The following is a 23,015-nucleotide window of genomic DNA, read 5'->3' as shown; positions in this document are numbered from 1 at the left end:
TCGAGGTCTTCCCGCGGGCAATTGCTTCCTGACCGGAGAATTTTTACGAAAATACCTGGTGGTCTAGGAGGCGCCCTGGATTGCGGTGGGGAGGCCTTCTCTTCCTGCGCTGCGAAGCACGCTCCCGTCCGGAGGGTTCCCACGCAGAAGATGTGTGACTGCTCAGCCAATCAGGTAATTATTTAGCAGGTTCTCATTTATAGCAGTGAGATGCGTGTATCTACGAGTTCTCAATGCTAATAATGGGAACAAAACCAAACACACAAAATAATAAAAAATAAAAAACAGACCACATATATTTAAAATTAATTGAAATTAAAGTTATTATGTCTTAGAAAAATAAAATATTTTCCCGATTTTTAAAAACGTTTTTTTAATTATAGTTAAAAATAAAGTTACCATAGTGGGGAGGGTTTTTAACAAAAATTATGTGTTTATAATTTTATTTTAATATGTTTTTGTATGTTTTAAAACACTTGCGCCTGTAAAAGTAGGCTATGCGCCTGCTTTTATCAGGAACAAGATTTTTGAGGACATTTGGTGGGCAAGATATGCGTAAATACCACAATTATGCCCTTGTAAATGTCCTCGTTCCCGAGATGCGCGAGATCTGTCAAGCTCCAGCTTGACAGATTGGAAAAGCCAGTTTTCATTGCGCGCTGAAAACCGGCTTTTCCGATGCCTTCGCGGGTCTGTAGAAACTCCGTACGGGCCCAGGACATCGGAATTTCTGGGACATTATTTGTTTATGACCTGAGCAGAGTGCTCTTTAGAACTGTAACTATAAGAAATGTCAGAAGCAATGCGTACCTATATGGAGAGAAGTCCAGAAGAATTTAGTGAAGCGAAAGATATTGATTTCAAACTAGTAAGTCCTGGATAGATTTTAAACCAGGCTAAAAAAGCTGGTATTATTCTTGCCAGCAACTTCCTCCCTAAATAGTAGCTAATGTGCAGTTAAGACAGTCCATCTAATTAAGGTGCTCTCCACTACCACCTTCCAGAGCAAATTATACATTTCTTTTATCTACTTAAGGTTATAGAATTATAGAATCAGACAGCATAGAAGGAGGCCATTGGACCCATCATGCTTGTGCAGGCTTTTTGAAAGAGCTATTCAATTAGTCCCACTCCCCTAGCTCTTTCCCCGCAGCTCTGCAAAATATTTCCTTTTCGAGTATATGGATCGTTGTGTAATCTTGTAATATTATAGTATTGAAGTGCTAGAAAAGGAAAGCTGGCTTAATTATTTTAACTGTGTTCCTAAGGCAGGATGCACAGTTAAAATACACAGTTTATTCTAAATGGAATCAGATCTCATAAATTTGGAAGCACCTCCAATTCTCTGTTGAAAATTGCACAACGGGGAAACTGCTTCTTTTGATGCTGGAGAATTAAAAATTATGCTGCAGGAGATTTATTTGACCTTCCAGTAAAATCTCATGCAAGCTGCATGATGGTAGGTTCCCAACCAAATCAATATAGTCAACCAGGTCACACATATCTGCTTGTAAATGAAGACAAAATCTGCTGGTATCGAGCGAAAGGTATATATGGTCACTTTGGCACACGTTTATTTTAGGGTTCAGTAAGAGTGGCAGAAACCTAAGTGGCTAACTTCTACACCTTATGGGAGGTACCATTTACAGCACTGTACACAACTTTGGTCCTTTTGCCCTCACTCCTTCATTGTGCCACACTTTCCTTGAGGGTAAAGATGACTGTTGACAGTAAGCAGTTGCCCCAGGTTTCTATTATGAGCTGCTCCTCCACTGTTAGGAGTTCCTTAAATGTGTGTAGAGGATAGCTCTGGTTTTCTAACAGCCATCTATCCAGTGTCTCATTATCTTCAAATAATCCAAGCAATCACATACTGGTGGCTCCCTGTATAAATTCAGTTGGCATTCATATTGTTTCTGTGGTCAGTTATTATCGGAACATTAATTGAATACAAATCTATTTCTGTTTGTGTAAGCCATGGGGTTGATATGAGGAGCCCTAATTCTTATATATTGCCTATAGTTTCCTGCACTCTAGGCAGCTCTGGCACCCACTAGAAATTATGGGAGTAATTTTTAATTTCCGCTCAAAATGGGTGTGAAGTTGACAGAACAGCCAACCCGCCCATTCAAAACCAGCATCGGGAGGCCCGAACCATTTCATGTTTGTGCCTCATCAAAATAATTTAGGTGAACTACTGAGCACTCAGAGTCACGGATTGCGGGGGGGGGTGGGTGGGGGAAGGTGGGGGCGGGGGGTGAGGTGGGGTCAATCCGGCAGGTCCGAGGGCAAGCCAAACGGGAAGAAAGCAGTAAAAGGGGAGGGGGGGAACGGTGGGATGGGACAGAGCACCCATGGCTGTCAGCAAGCCTGGAGGAGTAAGTTTTCTGAAGCAGCCTCCAGCAGTCCCTTTTATGACCAATGGTTAGGCTACTCACAACATGATACAAATGTGCAAAGTTTGCACGGCACACACTCTGCTCATTTGTATCTTAAAATTGCAAACAGGGTTCTACAACTGACCTACAACCCCAATTTGAATTCGTAAACTGTACCCTACCTGTTTGCAGGATCCTCATTCATAGGCCAGCCTGAATATCGCAACTGCCGGGCCTTAGTTGTCAAAGGAACAGCTGAGGTGGCCCATCACAGTTTTCCACTGCCGGCAACTTGTTTTTCAAGCAAGAACTGGACTCACTACATATCTGAGACCGATTTTCCACTAAGAAAGTGATGAAGGTGTAGCCCCTTGCCAGCATAGTATTCGTCATTTGATTGATACATGCATGCACTGATATGTCCCCTACGGTTGCTTAGAAAAATCCAGTAGAGTGAACACCTTATGCGGTAGCGAACTTTACTGCTATGGGGAGAGCAATTCCTGTTCTAGATGTTTCCTGTCAGTCATCCTTCAGTAAATAGCACAACTCTGTGACGGCCTCTCTTGTGAAGTGGAAAAGGCGGCGATTAATCTCCTGTGGCATGTCCATGTACAAATCCAGCATCTTGGGCACAGGCAAGTTGCCTCAGGTGTCATTGCTCAATTCATTGACTCCTCACGAACTCCTCTTCCTCATCCAAATCTTATAGCATGATTGGAATCCCCAAGAAATACCAATCATCACCACTTTGAATGAAGACAATAATCAAGAAGAATGAAAGAAAAAAAAACCTAAATAATGCAAATATAGTGCACTAACCAACAACAAGAATTATCAATTCAAATAAAATAGCCCTGATAATGCCTCCGAGGGGCACTACCGGTTCCCGGGAAATTGCCCAGGAGTTTGCGGAGGTGCTGCTATGGTAACGTCGTGCCCCATGTGTGCCGCGCAACCGGCGATGACAAGTGCCATGCGTGGCAACCCCTCAGTGACCTGTGCCAACCCCTTAATGCCAGGCGGGTTGCGAAGCTGGCAGACATCTGCTCTTGGGGCTCTCCTTAATGGGGAGGGCACCAGCAGCCCGGCCGCCATCTTTTTTTTTTGCCCGATTCTCGGCTCGACAATGGCGGCCCTAGCATGGTCTTGGGTGCTGGGCTGCTGGCCCGGTCAAACGCTGCCCTGGTGGCCCAGTGGAGGCCATCAGAGGCCATGTAGAGTGTGCAGTGGCCCTCCCCTTTAATTGAAGGGGAGGGGAGTTGAAGCACGTCAGCGTTAGGGGGAGCATCCGCGTAGCATTAAATATTTCGTCCCAGTAATGTCCCAGGACCCACTTCCTTTCAGGGGCGGTAAGGGCAATTCCGCGTCGGGGTGAGATCGCCACGCTGGGCGCTAAAATTCCCATCCCCAGAAGGTTACCGCCCCCAATCGGGGCGTGGGGCAATTTCGCCCCTTAATTGTTTAATGCAAAAAAACCTTGTAACAACAACTAGAGAACAATTGCATCTCTTGTCATTTTTTTTGCTATTTGTTCATGAGCTGTTGTTGGTGTATTTATCGGCCTTCCTTAATTATCCTGGTCTCAAAAATGAAAATGACGTGCTCTAATCCATTTATTAGCTGGTCCAGAATATATTTTTTTTATGTTATATTGCTGTTCTTTAAAGTGTAGTAGGTTCATTGGTAATACAAATCTAATTATCATTTCAAACAAATGTAACTTCTTTTTGAACAGGCTTTGCCAATCCAAATGACGCTATATCTAACATAACACAGAGCAGCTTGCATAATGCCTTACACATATACATGAATGGTTCAATGTCCAAAGTCGGGGGATCAGCAAATGACCCAGTCTTTATACTTCATCATGCTTTTATTGACAGGTGAGTGTAATTGAGAGTAAATTTACTCTATATTCTCCCATTTCTTGGTTGTTCACCAGTTAATCTACAGAAATTCCTCATATGTTGTCTGCTAAGCAGGTGGGCCTAGAAATTTGATCGTGTTGGAAAACAGATGGACAGGGGACACTGCACACTCCTGTTAGTGTTGAGCCAGGCAGCACGTAATATTCATGCTGCATGCTTATTACAATGATTCAGTTGTGCAATCTGCGATATCCGTACTATTCATTGGCTACACGTCTGTTTGAGGGGACTGAAAATCAGGTGTCTCCAACGACACTTAAAGACATGTAGCGCATCTTAATGGGGTGGGGGGGGCGGAGGGGGATGGCGGGGGAACGGACTCTGACTATGGACAACAAAGGAGGTTTCTGAAAAGATAAATGGCTGCAAGATCTGCTGCCTTGGAGGCCCTGGTCAAGGTGGTGAACAGGAGAAGATCCTATTTCCATCAGGGTGCAAAAAGTCCCCCAGGCAATAACCTTGCCGCTAATGGGAAAAGGTTGCTGAGGAGGTCAATGCCAGAAACTTCGCTTTGCTCCCAGAATATGTCTGCAATGCTGAAAGAAGTTCAATTACTTCACCAGAGTTGGCAAGGTAACAATACTACTCTATTACTCTCTGTTCTCATCTACTCCAGCCTCACTACGCAGAATATACTCTTCACTCTCCAACAATCACTACACCACACTTCACTGACCAACTTCTCCTCACACTACACACGCCCCACTATTGAAACCCTCACTTCTCTACATCCCACATCTTGCACACTACACACCAGGTTCATACATGACGTGTACATTCCCTAAACACCTCACAAGATTGCCATTAACAAACCCTTCTCTTGCAGGGGAAGGTCCCCCATAATTCCAGACAGCAAGCTGCCAGCGGAAGAGACCGAGCCTGCCTGCATACCCTCTCCCCCTTCAAAGAAAGCATGATGGCTACCATGGGCAGGAGCAGTGACGAGTGGCAATGCTGGATGAGACGTCGGCACGGTTTCTTCACTTCTTCTCTTTTTCTGTCTCACTCTACGCACTCTGCATGACAAACTACAGATGCTTTCACCAGCCACTTCTCTCTCTACTCTCCCTTTACACTAAAATTTAACCTTTATCCCTCTCTTTCATTTCAGGTGCTGAAGTATGTGAAAATACCTCTGCAATTTCAGGAAGAGGAGGCCAGCCTTCCTGAAGATGCAGCGTTACTCGATCTCACCCTCGCAAGCACCAGTTCCGAGATTGGCACCACATGTACTTTAGAGGCTAGACTAGAGCACTGGTCTTCACATGGTGGATAACCAGGAATAAGTGTGCTGGAGTTAGGGCAGGGGATAGGAAGCCACAGGAACCAACATACCAGGTGGCAAGATTGGATACTAGTTGTGCTGCAGAGGACTCAGATACTGACTTTGAGGGCCCAGGCTACAGAAGAAGGCTGATGGGTAACCACTAGGAAAGGATAGGTGCACTGGGCAGCCTGCTAGTGAGCTTACACACAATGTTGCAGAGCATGGAGGAGTCCAGCTCCAACTTGTGTCAAGGCTTTGCACAGAGCATGTAGACCATTCTGTCCAACATGGACCAACAGTCAGCTCCATCAACACAATAGTGGCGCCCACCATCATGGAGCCTCTCCTGACCACTCCCACAACTACCATAGCCACTCTACAGGGGCTTCCACAGCATCACATCACTCTTGCACTCTGTTCATGCACAGAGCTACAGGAGTGCTGAGGCCCCAGGAAAATAGTCTTGGCTCCATGTGAGAGATTGCTGCTGTCCTCTTTCAGGACACAGAATGTCTGCTCCCCGGTCACCCATTCCACCAGTGGAATTCTAGTTCTCGGACACTAATTTCTGTAGCTTCACACTGTGGATGTGGACATATTGTGTTACTGCAACTAAAGGGAATAAACAGGCAGCTTACAAGAACCAGGAAGTTCCAGAGATTTCTGGAGCTGCATCCATTTTAGAAAGACCTGTGTGTGCTGTGCTCTGTAAACATATCACATTTAGCGATGAGATGGGATTTCTCGGATGATTTAAAGCTGAAATTTTGTTGGTGAAGGATTCAGACAGCCGACAGAGAGACTTTGGAAGCTTCTCTGCCTTTGGAAATAGCTACAAAATCCGACATAAAATACAGCACACTGTGTGAACAGCTAGAAATCAAAATGGCTGCATCCATAGTAGTAATGGGACACTTAGGTGAATATAACCAGGAAAGGTTTAAGGCGTACGAGGACTGTCTAGAAATGTATTTCACTGCAAATAATACAATCGAAGTTCCAGAGGATGCTGATCAGAACCAGGTTATGTTGGAATGTAAGAGAGCGATTTTCTTATCGGAAGCGGGTCCAGAATTGTATGAAATGCTGATAAATCTGTTTGCACCTGACAAGCCAAAGGACACAATGCTTAAAGAGATTTTAACGAAGCTGGAGCAGCACTATAACTCCAAACCGTTAGTAATTGCTGAAAGCTATCATTTTGGTATACAAAATCAAAAGACTGATTAAGTTATCAGTGATTACATTGTAGCATTAAAAAAGCTATCTACTCACTATAATTTCAGAAACTTTCAAAACCGAGCATTGCGGGACCGTTTTGTTTGTGGGGTGAAAAATGATGCGATCAGAAGAAAGTTATTGACGACGGGTGACTTGACTTTTAAGATTGCTTGTCAGACAGCGAGTTCGATGGGCATGGCCAATCAATATTCCCGAGAATTTTATAATAATTACAGTCGTCAGTCAACCGAGGTGAATTGCCTGCAGGTTCAAAGTAAAAGGCGGTGGTGGCCCAAAGTCTCAGAAACTGGAAATTTTAACAGAGCATCGAAGTCATGCTATCGGTGCCTGGGACAACACATTGCTCAAAGTTGTCCATATGTGAAGGCAGAGTGTTTCTTCTGCAGAAAGACTGGGCATCTTGCGAAGGCCGACTGAAGGGTAAACCAGCTTTTAAAGCTATGAGTCCAGCGTTCAAAGCTATGAGTAGAAATCCCCAGAGACGACATAGCATGGAAGAATTGCATCCACTAGCAGGAATGTCACTGAATTTCGTTCATTCTTGGATCTTTTGAACTATTATGGGAAGTTCTTACCAAATTTGGCTATAGTATTACTTACATCCACTGAATGAACTATTGAAAAAACAGGTCCATTGGAAGTGGTCACAAGAATGCGAAACAGCATTCAAGGAGTGTAAAAGCAAATTGGTAGAGAGCACCATGTTAGTTCACTATGACATATCTAAGGACATTAAGCTTGCATGTGATGCCTCTCTGTATCGAGTTGGGGCAATAATCTCTCATGTATTACGTAGTGGGGAGGAGAGACCAATTTCTTTTGCTTCACGCACTCTCAGTGCCAGTGAGAGTAATTATGCGCAAATTGAAAGGGAAGCTTTGGCATTAATTTTTGGGGTCAAGATGTTCCACAAATACATGTATGGTCATAAGTTTACCATCGTTACAGACCATAAGCCCCTAACAGCAATCCTCCATCCAAAGTCCCCAGTTCCAACATTAGCTGCAGCCCGAATGCAGAAATGGGCTTTGATCTTGTCAGCATATACATATGATATTGAATACAGATGATCAGCTGATCACAGTAATGCTGATGCAATGTCTAAATTGCCTTCCCCATCACAAGTTACACCCGATAGGGAAGAAGTGTTCTATTTTTCATACATTGATGAACTGCCAGTCACAGCTGAAGAGATTGGTAGAGCAACCAAACGTGACCCAGTGATGTCAAAGGTGCATGATTATTTTGCAAATGGATGACCAAACCATGTAACAGACAAAGATATTCATCCATTCTTCATTCGTAGGAATGAATTATCAGTCAATAACGATTGTATTATGTGGCGTGCAAGAGTGGTTATACCAAATAAATTCAGTTCCAAATTATTAGGAGACCTCCACGACCTAGGAATGTGCTTGACCAAGAGTTTTGCACACAGCATTTTTTATGGTGGCCAGGTCTTGATAAAGATATAGAGTACATCATGAGTCAGTGTATGACATGTCAATTGGTAAGCAAGCAACCACCATCATTATCATTACAGCCATGGAAATAGCCTCCCAGGGTGTGGCAAAGGCTACATATTGATTTTGCTGAGTTAGAAGGACAACAATTGTTCATTGTGATTGATAGTCATTCGAAGTGGGTCGAGGTGTTCCTAGTGTGGAAAATACAACAAGTAAAACATTAGACATGTTGCGGGGTTTATTTTCTTCATTTGGCCTCCCAGAAGAAATTGTTTCGGATAATGGACCACAATTTCGTTCAGAGGAATTTGCACAGTTCACGAGCAAAAATGGTGTGAAACATACCAAGGTTCCACCGTACAACCCTGCTTCGAATGGTGCAGCAGAGCGCACTGTACAAATTGTAAAACGTGCCCTCATAGAAACATAGAAACATAGAAAATGGGCGCAGGAGTAGGCCATTTGGCCCTTCGAGTCTCCACCACTGTTCAGTAAGATCATAGCTGATCATTCACCTCAGTACCCTTTTCCTGCTTTCTCTCCATACCCCTTGATCACTTTAGCCGTAAGGGCCATATCTAACTCCCTCTTGAATATATCCAATGAACTGGCCTCAACAACTCTCTGCGGTAGGGAATTCCACAGGTTAACAACACTCTGAGTGAAGAAGTTTTTCCTAATCTCAGTCCTAAATGGCTTACCCCTTAACCTTAGACTATGTCCCCTGATTCTGGACTTCCCCAACATCAGGAACATTCTTCCTGCATCTAACCTGTCCAGTCTCATTAGAATTTTATATGTTTCTATGAGATCTCCCCTCATCCTTCTAAACTCCAGTGAATACAGGCCCAGTCGATCCAGTCTCTCCTCATATGTCAGTCCTGCCATCTCGGGAATCAATCTGGTGAACCTTCGCTGCACTCCCTCAATAGCAGGAATGTCCTTCCTCAGATTAGGAGACCAAAACTGAACACAATATTCCAGGTGAGGTGGCAGCAAGGCCCTGTACAACTGCAGTAAGACTTCCCTGCTCCTATACTCAAATCCCCTAGCTATGAAGGCCAATATACCATTTGCCTTCTTCACCGCCTGCTGAACCTGCATGCCAACTTTCAATGACTGATGTACCATGACACCCAGGTCTCGTTGCACCTCCCCTTTCCCTAATCTGCTGCCATTTAGATAATATTCTTCCTTTGTGTTTTTGCCCCCAAAGTGGATAACCTCATATTTATCCACATTATACTGTATCTGCCATGCGTTTACCCACTAACCTAACCTGTCCAATTCACCCTGCAGCCTCTTAGCATCCTCTTCACAGCTCACATCACCTCCCAGCTTAGTGTCATAGAAACATAGAAACATAGAAAATAGGTGCAGGAATAGGCCATTCGGCCCTTCGAGTCTGCACCGCCATTCAATGAGTTCATGGCTGAACATGCAACTTCAGTATCCCATTCCTGCTTTCTCGCCATACCCCTTGATCCCCATAGTAGTAAGGACTACATCTAACTCCTCTTTGAATATATTTAGTGAATTGGCCTCAACAACTTTCTGTGGTAGAGAATTCCACAGGTTCACCACTCTCTGGGTGAAGAAGTTTCTCCTCATCTCGGTCCTAAATGGCTTACCCCTTATCCTTAGACTGTGACCCCTGGTTCTGGACTTCCCCAACATTGGGAACATTCTTCCTGCATCTAACTTGTCTAAACCCATCAGATTTTTAAACGTTTCTATGAGATCCTCTCTCATTCTTCTGAACTCCAGTGAAAACAAGCCCAGTTGATCCAGTCTTTCTTAATATGTCAGTCCCGCCATCACGGGAATCAGTGTGGTGAACCTTCGCTGCACTCCCTCAATAACAAGAATGTCCTTCCTCAAGTTAGGAGACCAAAACTGTACACAATACTCCAGGTGTGGCCTCACCAAGGCCCTGTACAACTGTAGCAACACCTCCCTGCCCCTGTACTCAAATCCCCTCGCTATGAAGGCCAACATGCCATTTTCTTTCTTAACCGCCTGCTGTACCTGCATGCCAACCTTCAATGACTGATGTACCATGACACCCAGGTCTCGTTGCATCTCCCCTTTTCCTAATCTGTCAACATTCAGATAATAGTCTGTCTCTCTGTTTTTACCACCAAAGTGGATAACCTCACATTTATCCACATTATACTTCATCTGCCATGCATTTGCCCAACCTATCCAAGTCACTCTGCAGCCTCATAGCATCCTCCTCGCAGCTCACACTGCCTCCCAACTTAGTATCATCTGCAAATTTGGAGATACTACATTTAATCCCCTCGTCCAAATCATTAATGTACAATGTAAACAGCTGGGGCCCCAGCACAGAACCTTGCGGTACCCCACTAGTCACTGCCTGCCATTCTGAAAAGTATCCATTTACTCCTACTCTTTGCTTCCTGTCTGACAATCAGTCCTCAATCCATATCAGCACAATACCCCCAATCCCATGTGCTTTAACTTTGCACATTAATCTCTTGTGTGGGACCTTGTCGAAAGCCTTCTGAAAGTCCAAATATACCACATCAACTGGTTCTCCCTTGTCCACTCTACTGGAAACATCCTCAAAAAATTCCAGAAGATTTGTTAAGCATGATTTCCCTTTCACAAATCCATGCTGACTTGGACCTATCATGTCACCTTTTTCCAAATGCGCTGCTTTGACATCCTTAATAATTGATTCCATCATTTTACCCACTACTGATGTCAGGCTGACCGGTCTATAATTCCCTGTTTTCTCTCTCCCTCCTTTTTTAAAAAGTGGCGTTACATTGGCTACCCTCCACTCCATAGGAACTGCTCCAGAGTCTATGGAATGTTGGAAAATGACTGTCAATGCCACATCCTTAAGTACTCTGGGATGCAGTCCATCAGGCCCTGGGGATTTATCGGCCTTCAATGCCATCAATTTCCCCAACACAATTTCCCGACTAATAAGGATTTCCCTCAGTTCCTCCTTCTTACTAGACCCTCTGACCCCTTTTATATCCGGAAGGTTGTTTGTGTCCTCCTTAGTGAATACCGAACCAAAGTACTTGTTCAATTGGTCTGCCATTTCTTTGTTCCCCGTTATGACTTCCCCTGATTCTGACTGCAGGGGACCTACATTTGTCTTTACTAACCTTTTTCTCTTTACATAGAAACTTTTGCAGCCCGTCTTAATGTTTCTTGCAAGCTTCCTCTTGTACTCTATTTTCCTTGCCCTAATCAAACCCTTTGTCCTCCTCTGCTGAGTTCTAAATTTCTCCCAGTCCCCAGGTTCATTGCTATTTCTGGCCAATTTGTATGCCACTTCCTTGGCTTTAATACTATCCCTGATTTCCCTTGATAGCCACGGTTGAGCCACCTTCCCTTTTTTATTTTTACGCCAGACAGGGATGTACAATTGTTGTAATTCATCCATGCGGTCTCTAAATGTCTGCCATTACCCATCCACAGTCAACCCCTTAAGTATCATTCGCCAATCTATCCTAGCCAATTCACGCCTCATACCTTCAAAGTTACCCTTCTTTAAGTTCTGGACCATGGTCTCTGAATTAACTGTTTCATTCTCCATCCTAATGTAGAATTCCACCATATTATGGTCACTCTTCCCCAAGGGGCCTCGCACAATGAGATTGCTAATTAATCCTCTCTCATTACACAACACCCAGTCTAAGATGGCCTTCCCCCTACTTGGTTCCTTGACATATTGGTCTAGAAAACCATCCCTTATGCACTCCAGGAAATCCTCCTCCACCGTATTGCTTCCAGTTTGGTTAGCCCAATCTATGTACATATTAAAGTCACCCATGATAACTGCTGCACCTTTATTGCATGCACCCCTAATTTCCTGTTTGATGCCCTCCCCAATATCACTGCTACTGTTTGGAGGTCTGTACACAACTCCCACTAACGTTTTTTGCCCTTTGGTGTTCTGCAGTTCTACCCATATAGATTCCACATCATCCAAGCTAATGTCCTTCCTAACTATTATATTAATCTCCTCTTTAACCAGCAATGCTACCCCACCTCCTTTTCCTTTTATTCTATCCTTCCTGAATGTTGAATACCTATGGATGTTGAGTTCCCAGCCCTCATCATCCTGGAACCACGTCTCCGTAATCCCAATCACATCATATCCGTTAACATCTATTTGCACAGTTAATTCATCAACCTTATTACGGATGCTCCTTGCATTAAGATACAAAGCCTTCAGGCTTGTTTTTTTAACACCCTTTGTCCTTTTAGAATTACGATGTAGTGTGGCCCTTTTTGTTTCTTGCCTTTGTTTCCTCGGCCTTCCATCTGCAAACTTGGAGATAATACACTCAATTCCTTCATCCAAATCATTAATGTATATTTTAAATAGCTGGAGTCATAAAATAAATGTTAGATCCAAATCCAAAGAAAGGACAGTTGTCATTGGATCACAAATTGACTAATTTTCTAATTACATACCATAATACTCCTCATACGACTGGTAGAACACCAGCAGTGTATTTTCTCAAACAACAGCCATGAACCAGATTCTCATTGTTAAAACCAAATTTGGCACAATCCGTAGAAGAGACAGAATGAAAACAGAAAGAAAATCACGATAGAGGTGGAGTAAAATAGAGAAGTGTGAAATTAAATCTGAAGGTGAGAGTTAAGAACCATCACCATAAATGGATAAAGTGGTTACCAGGAAGAGTGGTGAAGATATGTGGTCCTCGCACATATTTGGTCAAGATGTTTGATAATGGACAGGTTAGGTTTGTTCACATTGATCATATTTTACATACAGACATGGAAGGAGTTGAAGGTGGGAATGATTCAATTATTTCTGACTCATCAGATAGTTTTGATGCACCAATAGCAAATCCTAAATCCAATGTGCTGGAAACAAATCCAAGAAAAAATCTGATTTTAAGTCTGAGTCTGAGTCAGGAAAACAAAGAATCTGAAGTTATAGTCAGTTCAAATGAAAATAAAGGGAATCCTGTAGAGGAAAACGTTCCTCAGGATCAGCCTCGAATGAGTTAGATTCGACACCATGTTTGGAAGGTTCTGTTCTAGAGCGAAGGTATCCTCTTCAAAATAGAAAACAAGTGGTTAAGCTAAATTTGTAAATATGGCAAAATAAGTCCATATCCTTTGTTATGTATAAACATGCAAGTTATGTATGATGTTTGTTATAATAACTTCTTCATTAAGGAGGGAGAAGTGTAATGTCTGTAGCGCCACACTGTGAACGTATTGTGTTACTGCAACTAAAGGGAATAAACAGTCAGTTACAAAAACCAGGAAGTTCCGGAGACTTCTGGAGCTGCATCCATTTTAGAAAGACCTGTGTGTGCTGTGCTCTGTAAATATATCACAGCCACCAACTCCCCATACTGATGCTTTGTGAAATTATACTATCTGATCATGGTGGCCGATTTAGAAAGCTTTGAGAAACACTCCAAACTGGGCAAAGCAGCTAATGTAAAAGTTAAACAAGAAAAATAAATTGCATTTTTTTAGCACACTATTACTTTTCTTAGAAATATCACACAGTTTCACATAAAATAAATGGTTTTGAATTCAGCCACCGTTGCTATGTAGACAACATAAGGAAGAGGCAATGATCAAATAAAAAGCTTGAAAATAAAGCTTCATTAAAACCTTCCAAAGAAATATGGGTCTGAAAACGCATGGACCTTTGATCAGGATGGAAATATCATGATTTTTAGGCTGATGACTTCCAGCGTGACCACGCCAAAGTTGGGGGTGGGGGGAGTGGGGGGGTGGTCAGGGAGAGATTTACATAAATCAGGTGGGTACTCACGACCCTAAGGGCAGATCTTGATTGACTGCCACAGGATAGAGGCTGAAAAATGTAATAGAGCGTGCCGGGTCTGGGGAAGGAACATTTTTTACCTTGTGCCCATCTGTCCTTAGTATAAGGGGGCGGAATAAAGGTTTAAAATGTCAAAAGAACATCTCCAGCTCAAGGTGTGCTCAATGTCTGCCATTCAACAGACTGGTGCTCCTGATTTCACTCGGTGTACCAGTCCAAAAATGTATGGTTAGGCTGGGGGTGAGAAAACTCCAAGCCTGTGGGTCCCCTTCCTGGCCATGTTCTCTCTTATACTGCTGGCCTTGTTTGGGGCAGGCACTGGCACCGTCTCTAACATGGTCCCACAGAAATTACCAGGGAAGGTCAGCATCCAGTGTATCTGGGTCCCGGCCTAATTCACAGCTCTTCTCTCCCACTCCTGTCCAATACATAACAAGATTGCACCAGTACTGGAGCTGCTTACTAATCTAGGTTGACACTTCAGTGCAGTACTGAGGGAGTGCTATACTGTCAGAGACGCGGTATTTCAGATGAAACGTTAAACCGAGGCTCCATCTGTCTTCTCAGGGAGATGTAAAGTTCCCATGGCACTTTTCAAAGAAGAGCAAGGAAGTTCTCCTGATGTCCTGGTCAATATTGATCCCTCAACCAGTATCTATAACACAGATTATCCAGCCATCTATCTCATTACTGTTTGTCTGACCTTGCGTTGCACAAATTGGCTGCCACGTTTGCTACATTGCAGCAGTGACTGCACTTCAAAAGTACTTCATTGGCTGCAAAGCACTTAGAGACCCCTTTGAGTTCGTGAAAGTGTCTATATAAATGCAAGTCCTTTCCTTTTCCCTTACAAACAGTACTGAATGAAGAATGAAGAAATAATATCAAATTTTGCTCTGGAGTATATTACAACAGTCAAGGCTTCTGCAAATGACTGTAGAAAAGTATTGCAACTGCAGTTCACAATGAACCCTTGTCTACACAGAGTTGTCAACCATCTGCGCAATATGTAGGCAGTACATGATTTTGGACTCCATTTTTGCTGCATACCTAGGATATCAAAAGATTGCAGATTGATCCACATTTTAAGTTCCTCCATAATCTATTACGTTCTATCTCTTCAGCATATGTGCAAAAGAAATACTGCACAGAGGTAATGAGGTAATTTTAACAGTTCCCCTCCCCTCCATCCACACCATACACACAATGGATGTTGAAAAGGTTAGCAAGTATATTCCTGGTTTGTATGTGCCATCCCAGGATACAGCTTCTGCTGAATAATATATACAATTTTACACTGATTTTTTTTTCCCAACAGCAAAATGATATTTACATTGATTGAATTATTGGATCCTTGGATTGATGTAGCCCCCTTCCCTGCAAAAAAGTAGTGAATGTTGAATTGTTAATGACATTTATTTGATTCCAGCCAATTGTTTAGTTATTCCTTCCACTCGATTTTTTCCAATACTTTACAGTATTTTTCAGCAGTCATTTTCAAGAAGGAAGATTAATTTGTTGGGCCTGAGGGGAATTGCAGACATGTTGAGATGGGAAGTGCAGATCGGTTTGCTGTTTATAGTTTCTGATTTAAGTTTTTCAGGAAGAACTTGCATTTACATAGCTCTCTTCATGTCCTCAGGATGTCCTGAAGTTTGATTGTCTGTTTTTGCACTGTCTCCGATTCCAGGATATTCTTACTGTAGTGTGGCTATGAGAACTGTAGGCAGCATTCCAGATGGGGCCATACTAATGCCTTGTGCAAACTCCATCACCTCCTGGGATTTGTATTCCACCCCTCTGGTTATACATCCCAAGATCTAGTTAGCTCAAATTTACATAAAGCAAGGTCCCACAAACAGTAATGAGATAAATGGCCAGGTATTTATTTTTTGGTAGTATTGGTTGAGAGATAAATGTTGGCCATGACACCAAGAGATCTCCTCTACTTTTCTTTGAATAGTTCCATGGAATCTTGTACATCCACCTGTGCAGGCTGACAAAGCCTCCGTGTAACATCTCAGCTGAAAGACAGCACCTCCAACAATGCAGTAGTCATGTAGTGCCACCTAGATTATATACTTAAGTCTTGGAATGGGGCTACCAAATCATCATCTTCTGACTCAGAGGCAAGAGTGCTAACACTGAGCCAAGGCTGACACATGCTGTATTCCTTCATTACATGGCCAGGCGAATAGACTCTCATATTTCAGGTACGCATTCATTATATATTAAGTGACAGCATAAAGATAGAGCTATTACGTCAGAGTATGGTAGTGTAGTGGTTATGGTACCGGAGTAGTAATCCAGTAAACCTGAACTAATAATCCAGTAGAATGTAAATTCAAATCCTGTGGTAGTTTGAAAATTTAAATTCAGTTTTAAAAATCTGTGATAAAAAGCTCTTATCACACCAAATGTGATGGACTCTTAACTTCCCATGAAGTGGCCTAACAAGACACATAGGGCTGGACTTTCCATTTACCACTGCTACCACCCGTATCTTGGTGGTAATCGGGCGGTATGAAGGTATGGAGTCATCTGTACCGCCCGATTACCGCCAAGATCTAAAGCTGCTACTTTCGCCTGTTTTCTTCCCGGCAGTAGCGGTGGTAGTAGTGTGCGGCAGCAGGCAGTCTCAGTCCTCATGTAAGACCGGCTTCATCTGGAATGGCCATAATGCGCATGCGTGAGTTTTCTCCCACCATTTGCACATGTGTGTTTTTTTTCTTTTGGGCATGCGCAATTTTTTTTCCTGCATTTCGGGGGTCAGGGGTTAGCCCACGCATACGCAGTTGAGGAAGAGAGGGGTAAAGAGAGAGCAAGCAGCATGTTAGGAATAGAGAGAGAGAGAGACATCACTTACAAATCTAGAAGAAAAAGACTGATTTATTGCAAAATAAATATTAATAATATAAACATAATCACCCAACTAAAAAATGGAAGATCAATTAATGGTCACAGTGGAGGTCGAGGCCGAGGCAAAGGTAGGAGGGAGGAAAAGGCTGAAGAGGTTTATGATGGATGCCCAAGCTGCCTTGGTCCATGAAGTGGAGGCGAGCTGGGACCGATTGACCCGGGATGGTCGTGGCAAGCACAGCCCCCCTGTCTACCAAAGAATATCGGCAGAGATTGCCGAGGCGGTGTCCTCGGTTGCCAAGATCCGTCGGGGGCCAGTCCAGTGCTGTAAGCGCCGGAACAACATTGTTTCGGCTGCAAGAGTAAGCAATAACCTTAATAACTTTAATCATGCAATGATTCATTAGTTAAAATGTAAAACTGCCATACTGTGAATTTGTTAATCTCACTAAACTTGGAGTTACTATCAAGGATGTTATATTGTTTTCCTGTAACTAATAAGATGTGTTCATCATGCATCACTTGGATGCTAACGGTGCATTAATGGGACAGTATTGAAAGGCATTGGGGGTGATTACTAGTACTTGGGCAATTATCTTATACCATGCTATTGTCAGCTTTTCAGCAAAAAATCACTTTCAACAGAGGCGAGCGTCGGTGCACCGGAGGAGGTCCTGCAGAGCTTGACGAGCTGACTGACCTGCAGGAGCGGGCCGCAGCCCTCATGGGTGCAAAATCGCTCGGTAACCGTGGTGGTGCTGATTTAGTGCTGGCGCCATGTAAGTAACGCATGATCCCTGGGACGTGCATAATGTATAAATTATAATGTACTGTAATGCTTGTACCCCATCATGAAATATTATTATAATGCCATGCAGTCTCTGCAAATTCTGTTCATGTTCATTGCATGTAGTGTCTCTCGGTGATATATAATGCAATAATGTTGCGCCTCTTCATATGTATGCGCAATGTAAGCATTAAAATGTCACCCTGACACCCCTCCCGCCCCCCCCACCCCCCCACCCCCTTGCCCTTCTGCTTACCTCTTCTCTTTTGTTTTCTAGCTGAATAGGAGCACGCAGTCGACACAGAGAAGCAGGAGGAGGAGGAGGATGACGAGTAAATAATGTCCGACCCATCCCAGGAAGTGGAATTAGAAGAAAGGGGACTGTCCATTGAAGGGTCCCTCATGCCTGCGACCACCTCTTCCTCAGCCGAATCCATTTTTCATGGATTCAGCTCCGAGGAAGTGGCCGGACCAAGCGGTGTGCAGCAGGGCACACCGAGTGTTAAAGCACCTGTGTCTAATCGGCTGACGACAGGAGAGGCATGCTGCAAGACAGACAGATGCCGAAACAGACATGCTTGCGCTGTCTAAGACGAGCATCGGCACAGGCAATAGGTGCACTTGCCGGAATCATTGCAGCGCAATCAGCGCGACAATCGGAGGACACAGCGGCACTGATTGCGGTGATGCGGTGATTCACCGATTCTGTGGATGCCTTGCGGTAGCCGGTGGAATCGGTGGTCGACACTGAACCCCAAGGTGTCATGCCACCATTGCAGATGGCACATGGGAGTCAGGAGCATGGCGATACTTCTGTCTCAGAAGATGGGTCATCAGAACCTCCCTCTTCTCTAGATTCCCCACACTTGTCGCAGCCATCGTCAACCACCGCTACTGCAGTTGTGCTCGGGTGCACTGCTGCACAATGCACTAGTTGCTACTCGGGCAGGGTTAGGGGTAGGGGTGAATCCCCAGAACATTTGGGGGTCAGGTAGGGGGGGTAGGGAAGGCAGTTGTCGCAGGTAGATTTATTGGCAGATTCCGGGGGTGGAGGGGTTGTTTATTAGAAAAATACCCCAAAAAAATGTTTGCTGTTTTGTTTACTGTTTGAGGGGTGGGCATTGTTGTTTTTTTATTATGAAAAATTGTTTACTGTTTGGGGTGTTGTGGATGTAAAGTGTAATATTTACTTTTTTCATTCTTGTAAATTTATTTTTTTATTTTTTATTTAGAATTTACTTAAAAAAAATTATTTATTATTTATTTTCCTTTGCACAAAAGCTTTTTTAAAATTTATAAAATGTTGTTGAACTTAATTTTTGTGCTGTGTCTCACTCACTTTTACTAAATGAGGGGTCAACAATCAATACAAGGGTTACAAACAATGAACATTTTAACTGAACTTTTAACAGTTCAAGCAAAGCGTTCATTTATGAGCTGCTGATGTAACAGTTTTGCTGCTGTGTAACCGCCACAGGTCTTCTCCAGCGGTGTTGGGCTGGCTGGTATCATGGTTTCATCGCCAGACTCCTCCTCGACCTCCTCTACCTCACCTTCCTCTTCCACTTCTCTAACTGGCTCATCCATAATGTCCTGAGATGGCCCCGCAGTCCCCGGTGGCATTTGCTGTCCCCTTCTAATTGCCAAGTTATACAACATGCAACACACCACATTGAACTCCGCGACCTGCTCAGGGTGGTATTTTAGGTTGCCTCCAGAATGGTCCAGGCATCTGAGGCGCTGCTTCATCACTCCAATTGTCTTTTCGATGATATTGTGTGTGGCTATAAGGCTGTTATTATAGCGATGCCCATCGGCAATGGAGAGGCCCATAAAAAGGGTGCAGAGTTCGGGAGGAGCCACAGCAGCGGGAGCGGGAGATCGAGGCCGAAATTAAAACAAAGAAGTAAAAAGAAATCGAAGTGTGATGTCACAGCCAAGCGGGTAAGTGATTGGCTGGTGGATTGGTGAGTATTTTATCTTTTTCTTTCTCTTTTTCTTTTCTTATCAGTAGGAAACCTTTGGCATTGCAGCACTGGAGCTGTGCATGGATTCACTCTGGAGCATCTGTGATGCTGAGGATGTCGTGGATAGCATATTTCACGAGTTGGTCACACCGCAGGTAAAGGTTACAAAGGCAGATAGGGAATGGGTGACCATCAGGCAGAGCAGGAGTAGGAAGGTAGTGCAGGGGTCCCCTGCGGTCATCTCCCTCCAAAACAGATATAGCAATTTGGATACTGTTGGGGGAGATGACTCATCAGGGGAAGGCAGCAGCAGCCAAGTTCATGGCACCATGGGTGGCCCTGCTGCACAGGAGGGCAGGAAAAAGAGTGGGAGAGCTACAGTGGTAGGGGATTCCATTGTAAGGGGAATAGATAAGTGTTTCTGCGGCCGCAGTCTAGACTCCAGGATGGTATGTTGCATCCCTGGTGCAAGGAGAAAGGATGTCTCGGAGTGGCTGTAGGGCATTCTGAAGGGGGAGGGTGAACAGCCAGTTGTCGTGGTGCATATAGGTACCAATGATATCGGTAAAAAACGGGATGAGGTCCTACAAGCTGAATTTAGGGAGCTAGGAGTTAAATGAAAAAGTAGGACCTCAAAGGTAGTAATCTCAGGATTGCTCCCAGTGCCACGTGCTAGTCAGAGTAGAAATAGCAGGAGAGTCAAAATGGCTGCGTGACTTGAGGAATGGTGCAAGAGGGAGGGATTCAAACTGCTGGGACATTGGAATCGGTTCTGGGGGAGGTGGGACCAGTACAAACAGGACTGTCTGCACCTGGGCAGGACCGGAACCGATGTCCTAGGCGGAGTGTTTGCTAGTGTTGTTGGGGAGGGTTTAAACTAATATGGTAGGGGGATGGGAATCTATGCAGGGAGACAGAGGGAAGTAAAATGGAGGCAGAAGCAAAAGGTAGAAAGAAGATAAGGAAAAGTGGAGGGCAGAGAAATCAAAGGCAAAAATCAAAAAGGGCCACATTGCAACATAATTCTAAAAGGACAAAGAGTGTTAAAAAAACAAGCCTGAAGGCTCTGTATCTCAATGCGAGGAGCATTTGTAATAAGGTGGATGAATTAACTGCACTGATAGGTGTTAACAGATATGATTTAATTGGGATTACGGAAACATGGCTCTAGGGTGACCAAGGCTGGGAACTCAACATCCAGGGGTATTCAACATTCAGAAAGGCTAGACAGAAAGGAAAAGGAGGTGGGATAGCGTTGATGGTTAAAGAGGAGATTAACGCAATAGTAAGGAAGGACTTTAGCTTGGATGATGTGGAATCTGTATGGGTAGAGCTGCGGAACACCAAAGGGCAGAAAACGCTAGTGGGAGTTGTATACATACCACCAAACAGTAGTAGTGAGGTTAGGGATGGCAGGAAATTTGGGATACGTGCAATAAAGGTACAGCAGTTATCATGGGTGACTTTAATCTACATATAGATTGGGCTAACCAAACTGGTAGCAATACAGTGCAGGAGGAATTCCTAGAGTGAAAAAGGGATGGTTTTCTTGACCAATATTTCGAGGAACCAACTAGAGAGCTGGCCATCCTAGACTGGGTGTTGTGTAATGAGAGAGGATTAATTAGCAATCTTGTTGTGCGAGGTACTTGGGGCAGAGTTATCACATTTTCGTAGAATTCTTCATTAAGATGGAGAGTGACACAGTTAAATCAGAGACTAGGGTCCTGAACTTCAAGAAAGGTAACTTCGATGGTATGAGATGTGAATTGGCTAGGATAGACTGGCGAATGATAGAAACATAGAAACATAGAAACATAGAAACATAGAAAATAGGTGCAGGAGTAGGCCATTCGGCCCTTCTAGCCTGCACCGCCATTCAATGAGTTCATGGCTGAACATTCAACTTCAGTACCCCATTCCTGCTTTCTCGCCATACCCCTTGATCCCCCTAGCAGTAAGGACCTCATCTAACTCCTTTTTGAATATATTTAGTGAATTGGCCTCAACAACTTTCTTAAAGGGTTGCCGGTGGATAGGCAATGGCAGACATTTAAAGACCACATGGATGAACTTCAACAATTGTACAGCCCTGTCTAGCGTAAAAATAAAACGGGGAAGGTGGCTCAACTGTGGCTAACAAGGGAAATTAGGGATAGTGTTAAATCCAAGGAAGAGGCATATCAATTGGCCAGAAAAACCAGCAAACCTGAGGATTGGGAGAAATTTAGAATTCAGCAGAGGAGGACAAAGGGTTTAATTAGGAGGGGGAAAATAGAGCATGGGAGTAAGCTTGCAGGGAATATAAAAACTGACTGCAAAAGCTTCTATAGATATGTGAAGAGAAAAAGAATAGTGAAGACAAATGTAGGTCCCTTGCAGTCAGAATCAGGTGAATTTATAAAAGGGAACAAATTAATGGCAGACCTGTTGAACAAATACTTTGGTTCTGTTTTCACTAAGGAAGACACAAATAACCTTCTGGAAATACTAGGGGACCGAGGGTCTAGCGAGAAGGAGGAACTGAAGGAAATCCTTATTAGACAGGAAATTGTGTTAGGAAAATTGATGGCATTGAAGGCCAATAAATCCGCAGGGCCTGATAGTCTGCATCCCAGAGTACTTAAAGAAGTGGCCTTAGAAATAGTGGATGCATTGCTGGTCATTTTCCAACATTCCATAGACTCTGGATCAGTTCCTATGGATTGTAGGGTAGCTAATGTAACCCCACCTTTTAAAAAGGATGGAGTGAGAAAACAGGGAATTGTAGACCGGTTAGCCTGATATCGGTAGTGGGGAAAATGTTGGAATCAATTATTAAAGATGTAATAGCAGCGCATTTGGAAAGCAGTGCCAGGATCGGTCCAAGTCAGCATGGATTTATGAAAGGGAAATCGTACTTGGCAAATCTTCTAGAATTTTTTGAGGATGTAACTAGTAGAGTGGACAAGGGAGAACCAATGGATGTGGTGTATTTGGACTTTCAAAAGGCTTTTGACAAGGTCCCACACAAGAGATTAGTGTGCAAAATTAAAGCACATGGTATTGGGGGTAATGTATTGATGCGGGTAGAGAATTGGTTGGCAGACAGGAAACAAAGAGTAGGAATAAACGGGTCCTTTTCAGAATGGCAGGCAGTGACTAGTGGGGTACCGCAAGTTTCAGTGCTGGGACCCCAGCTATTTACAATATACATTAATGATTTAGACGAAGGAATTGAATGTAATATCTCCAAGTTTGCAGCTGACACTAAGCTGGGTGGCAGTGTGAGCTGTGAGGAGAATGCTAAGA

At 43.7% G+C, this 23,015-nt stretch overlaps 1 protein-coding gene across 6 annotated transcripts in view; it reads left to right on the top strand.

Moving 5' to 3' along the window:
* tyr (tyrosinase) overlaps nt 1-23,015 on the top strand; it is a 71,531-nt gene that overhangs the window by 15,111 nt on the left and 33,405 nt on the right. For all 6 annotated transcript variants that reach the window (XM_070891471.1, XM_070891476.1, XM_070891475.1 and 3 more), the window contains exon 3: nt 4,117-4,264. In XM_070891471.1, coding sequence (XP_070747572.1) covers nt 4,117-4,264 — 148 coding nt within the window. The remainder of the gene's footprint in view (nt 1-4,116; nt 4,265-23,015) is intronic.

Source organism: Pristiophorus japonicus, chromosome 10, assembly GCF_044704955.1.
Source record: "Pristiophorus japonicus isolate sPriJap1 chromosome 10, sPriJap1.hap1, whole genome shotgun sequence".
NCBI lineage: Eukaryota > Metazoa > Chordata > Chondrichthyes > Pristiophoridae > Pristiophorus > Pristiophorus japonicus.
This window is presented reverse-complemented; position numbering and strand designations above follow the sequence as displayed.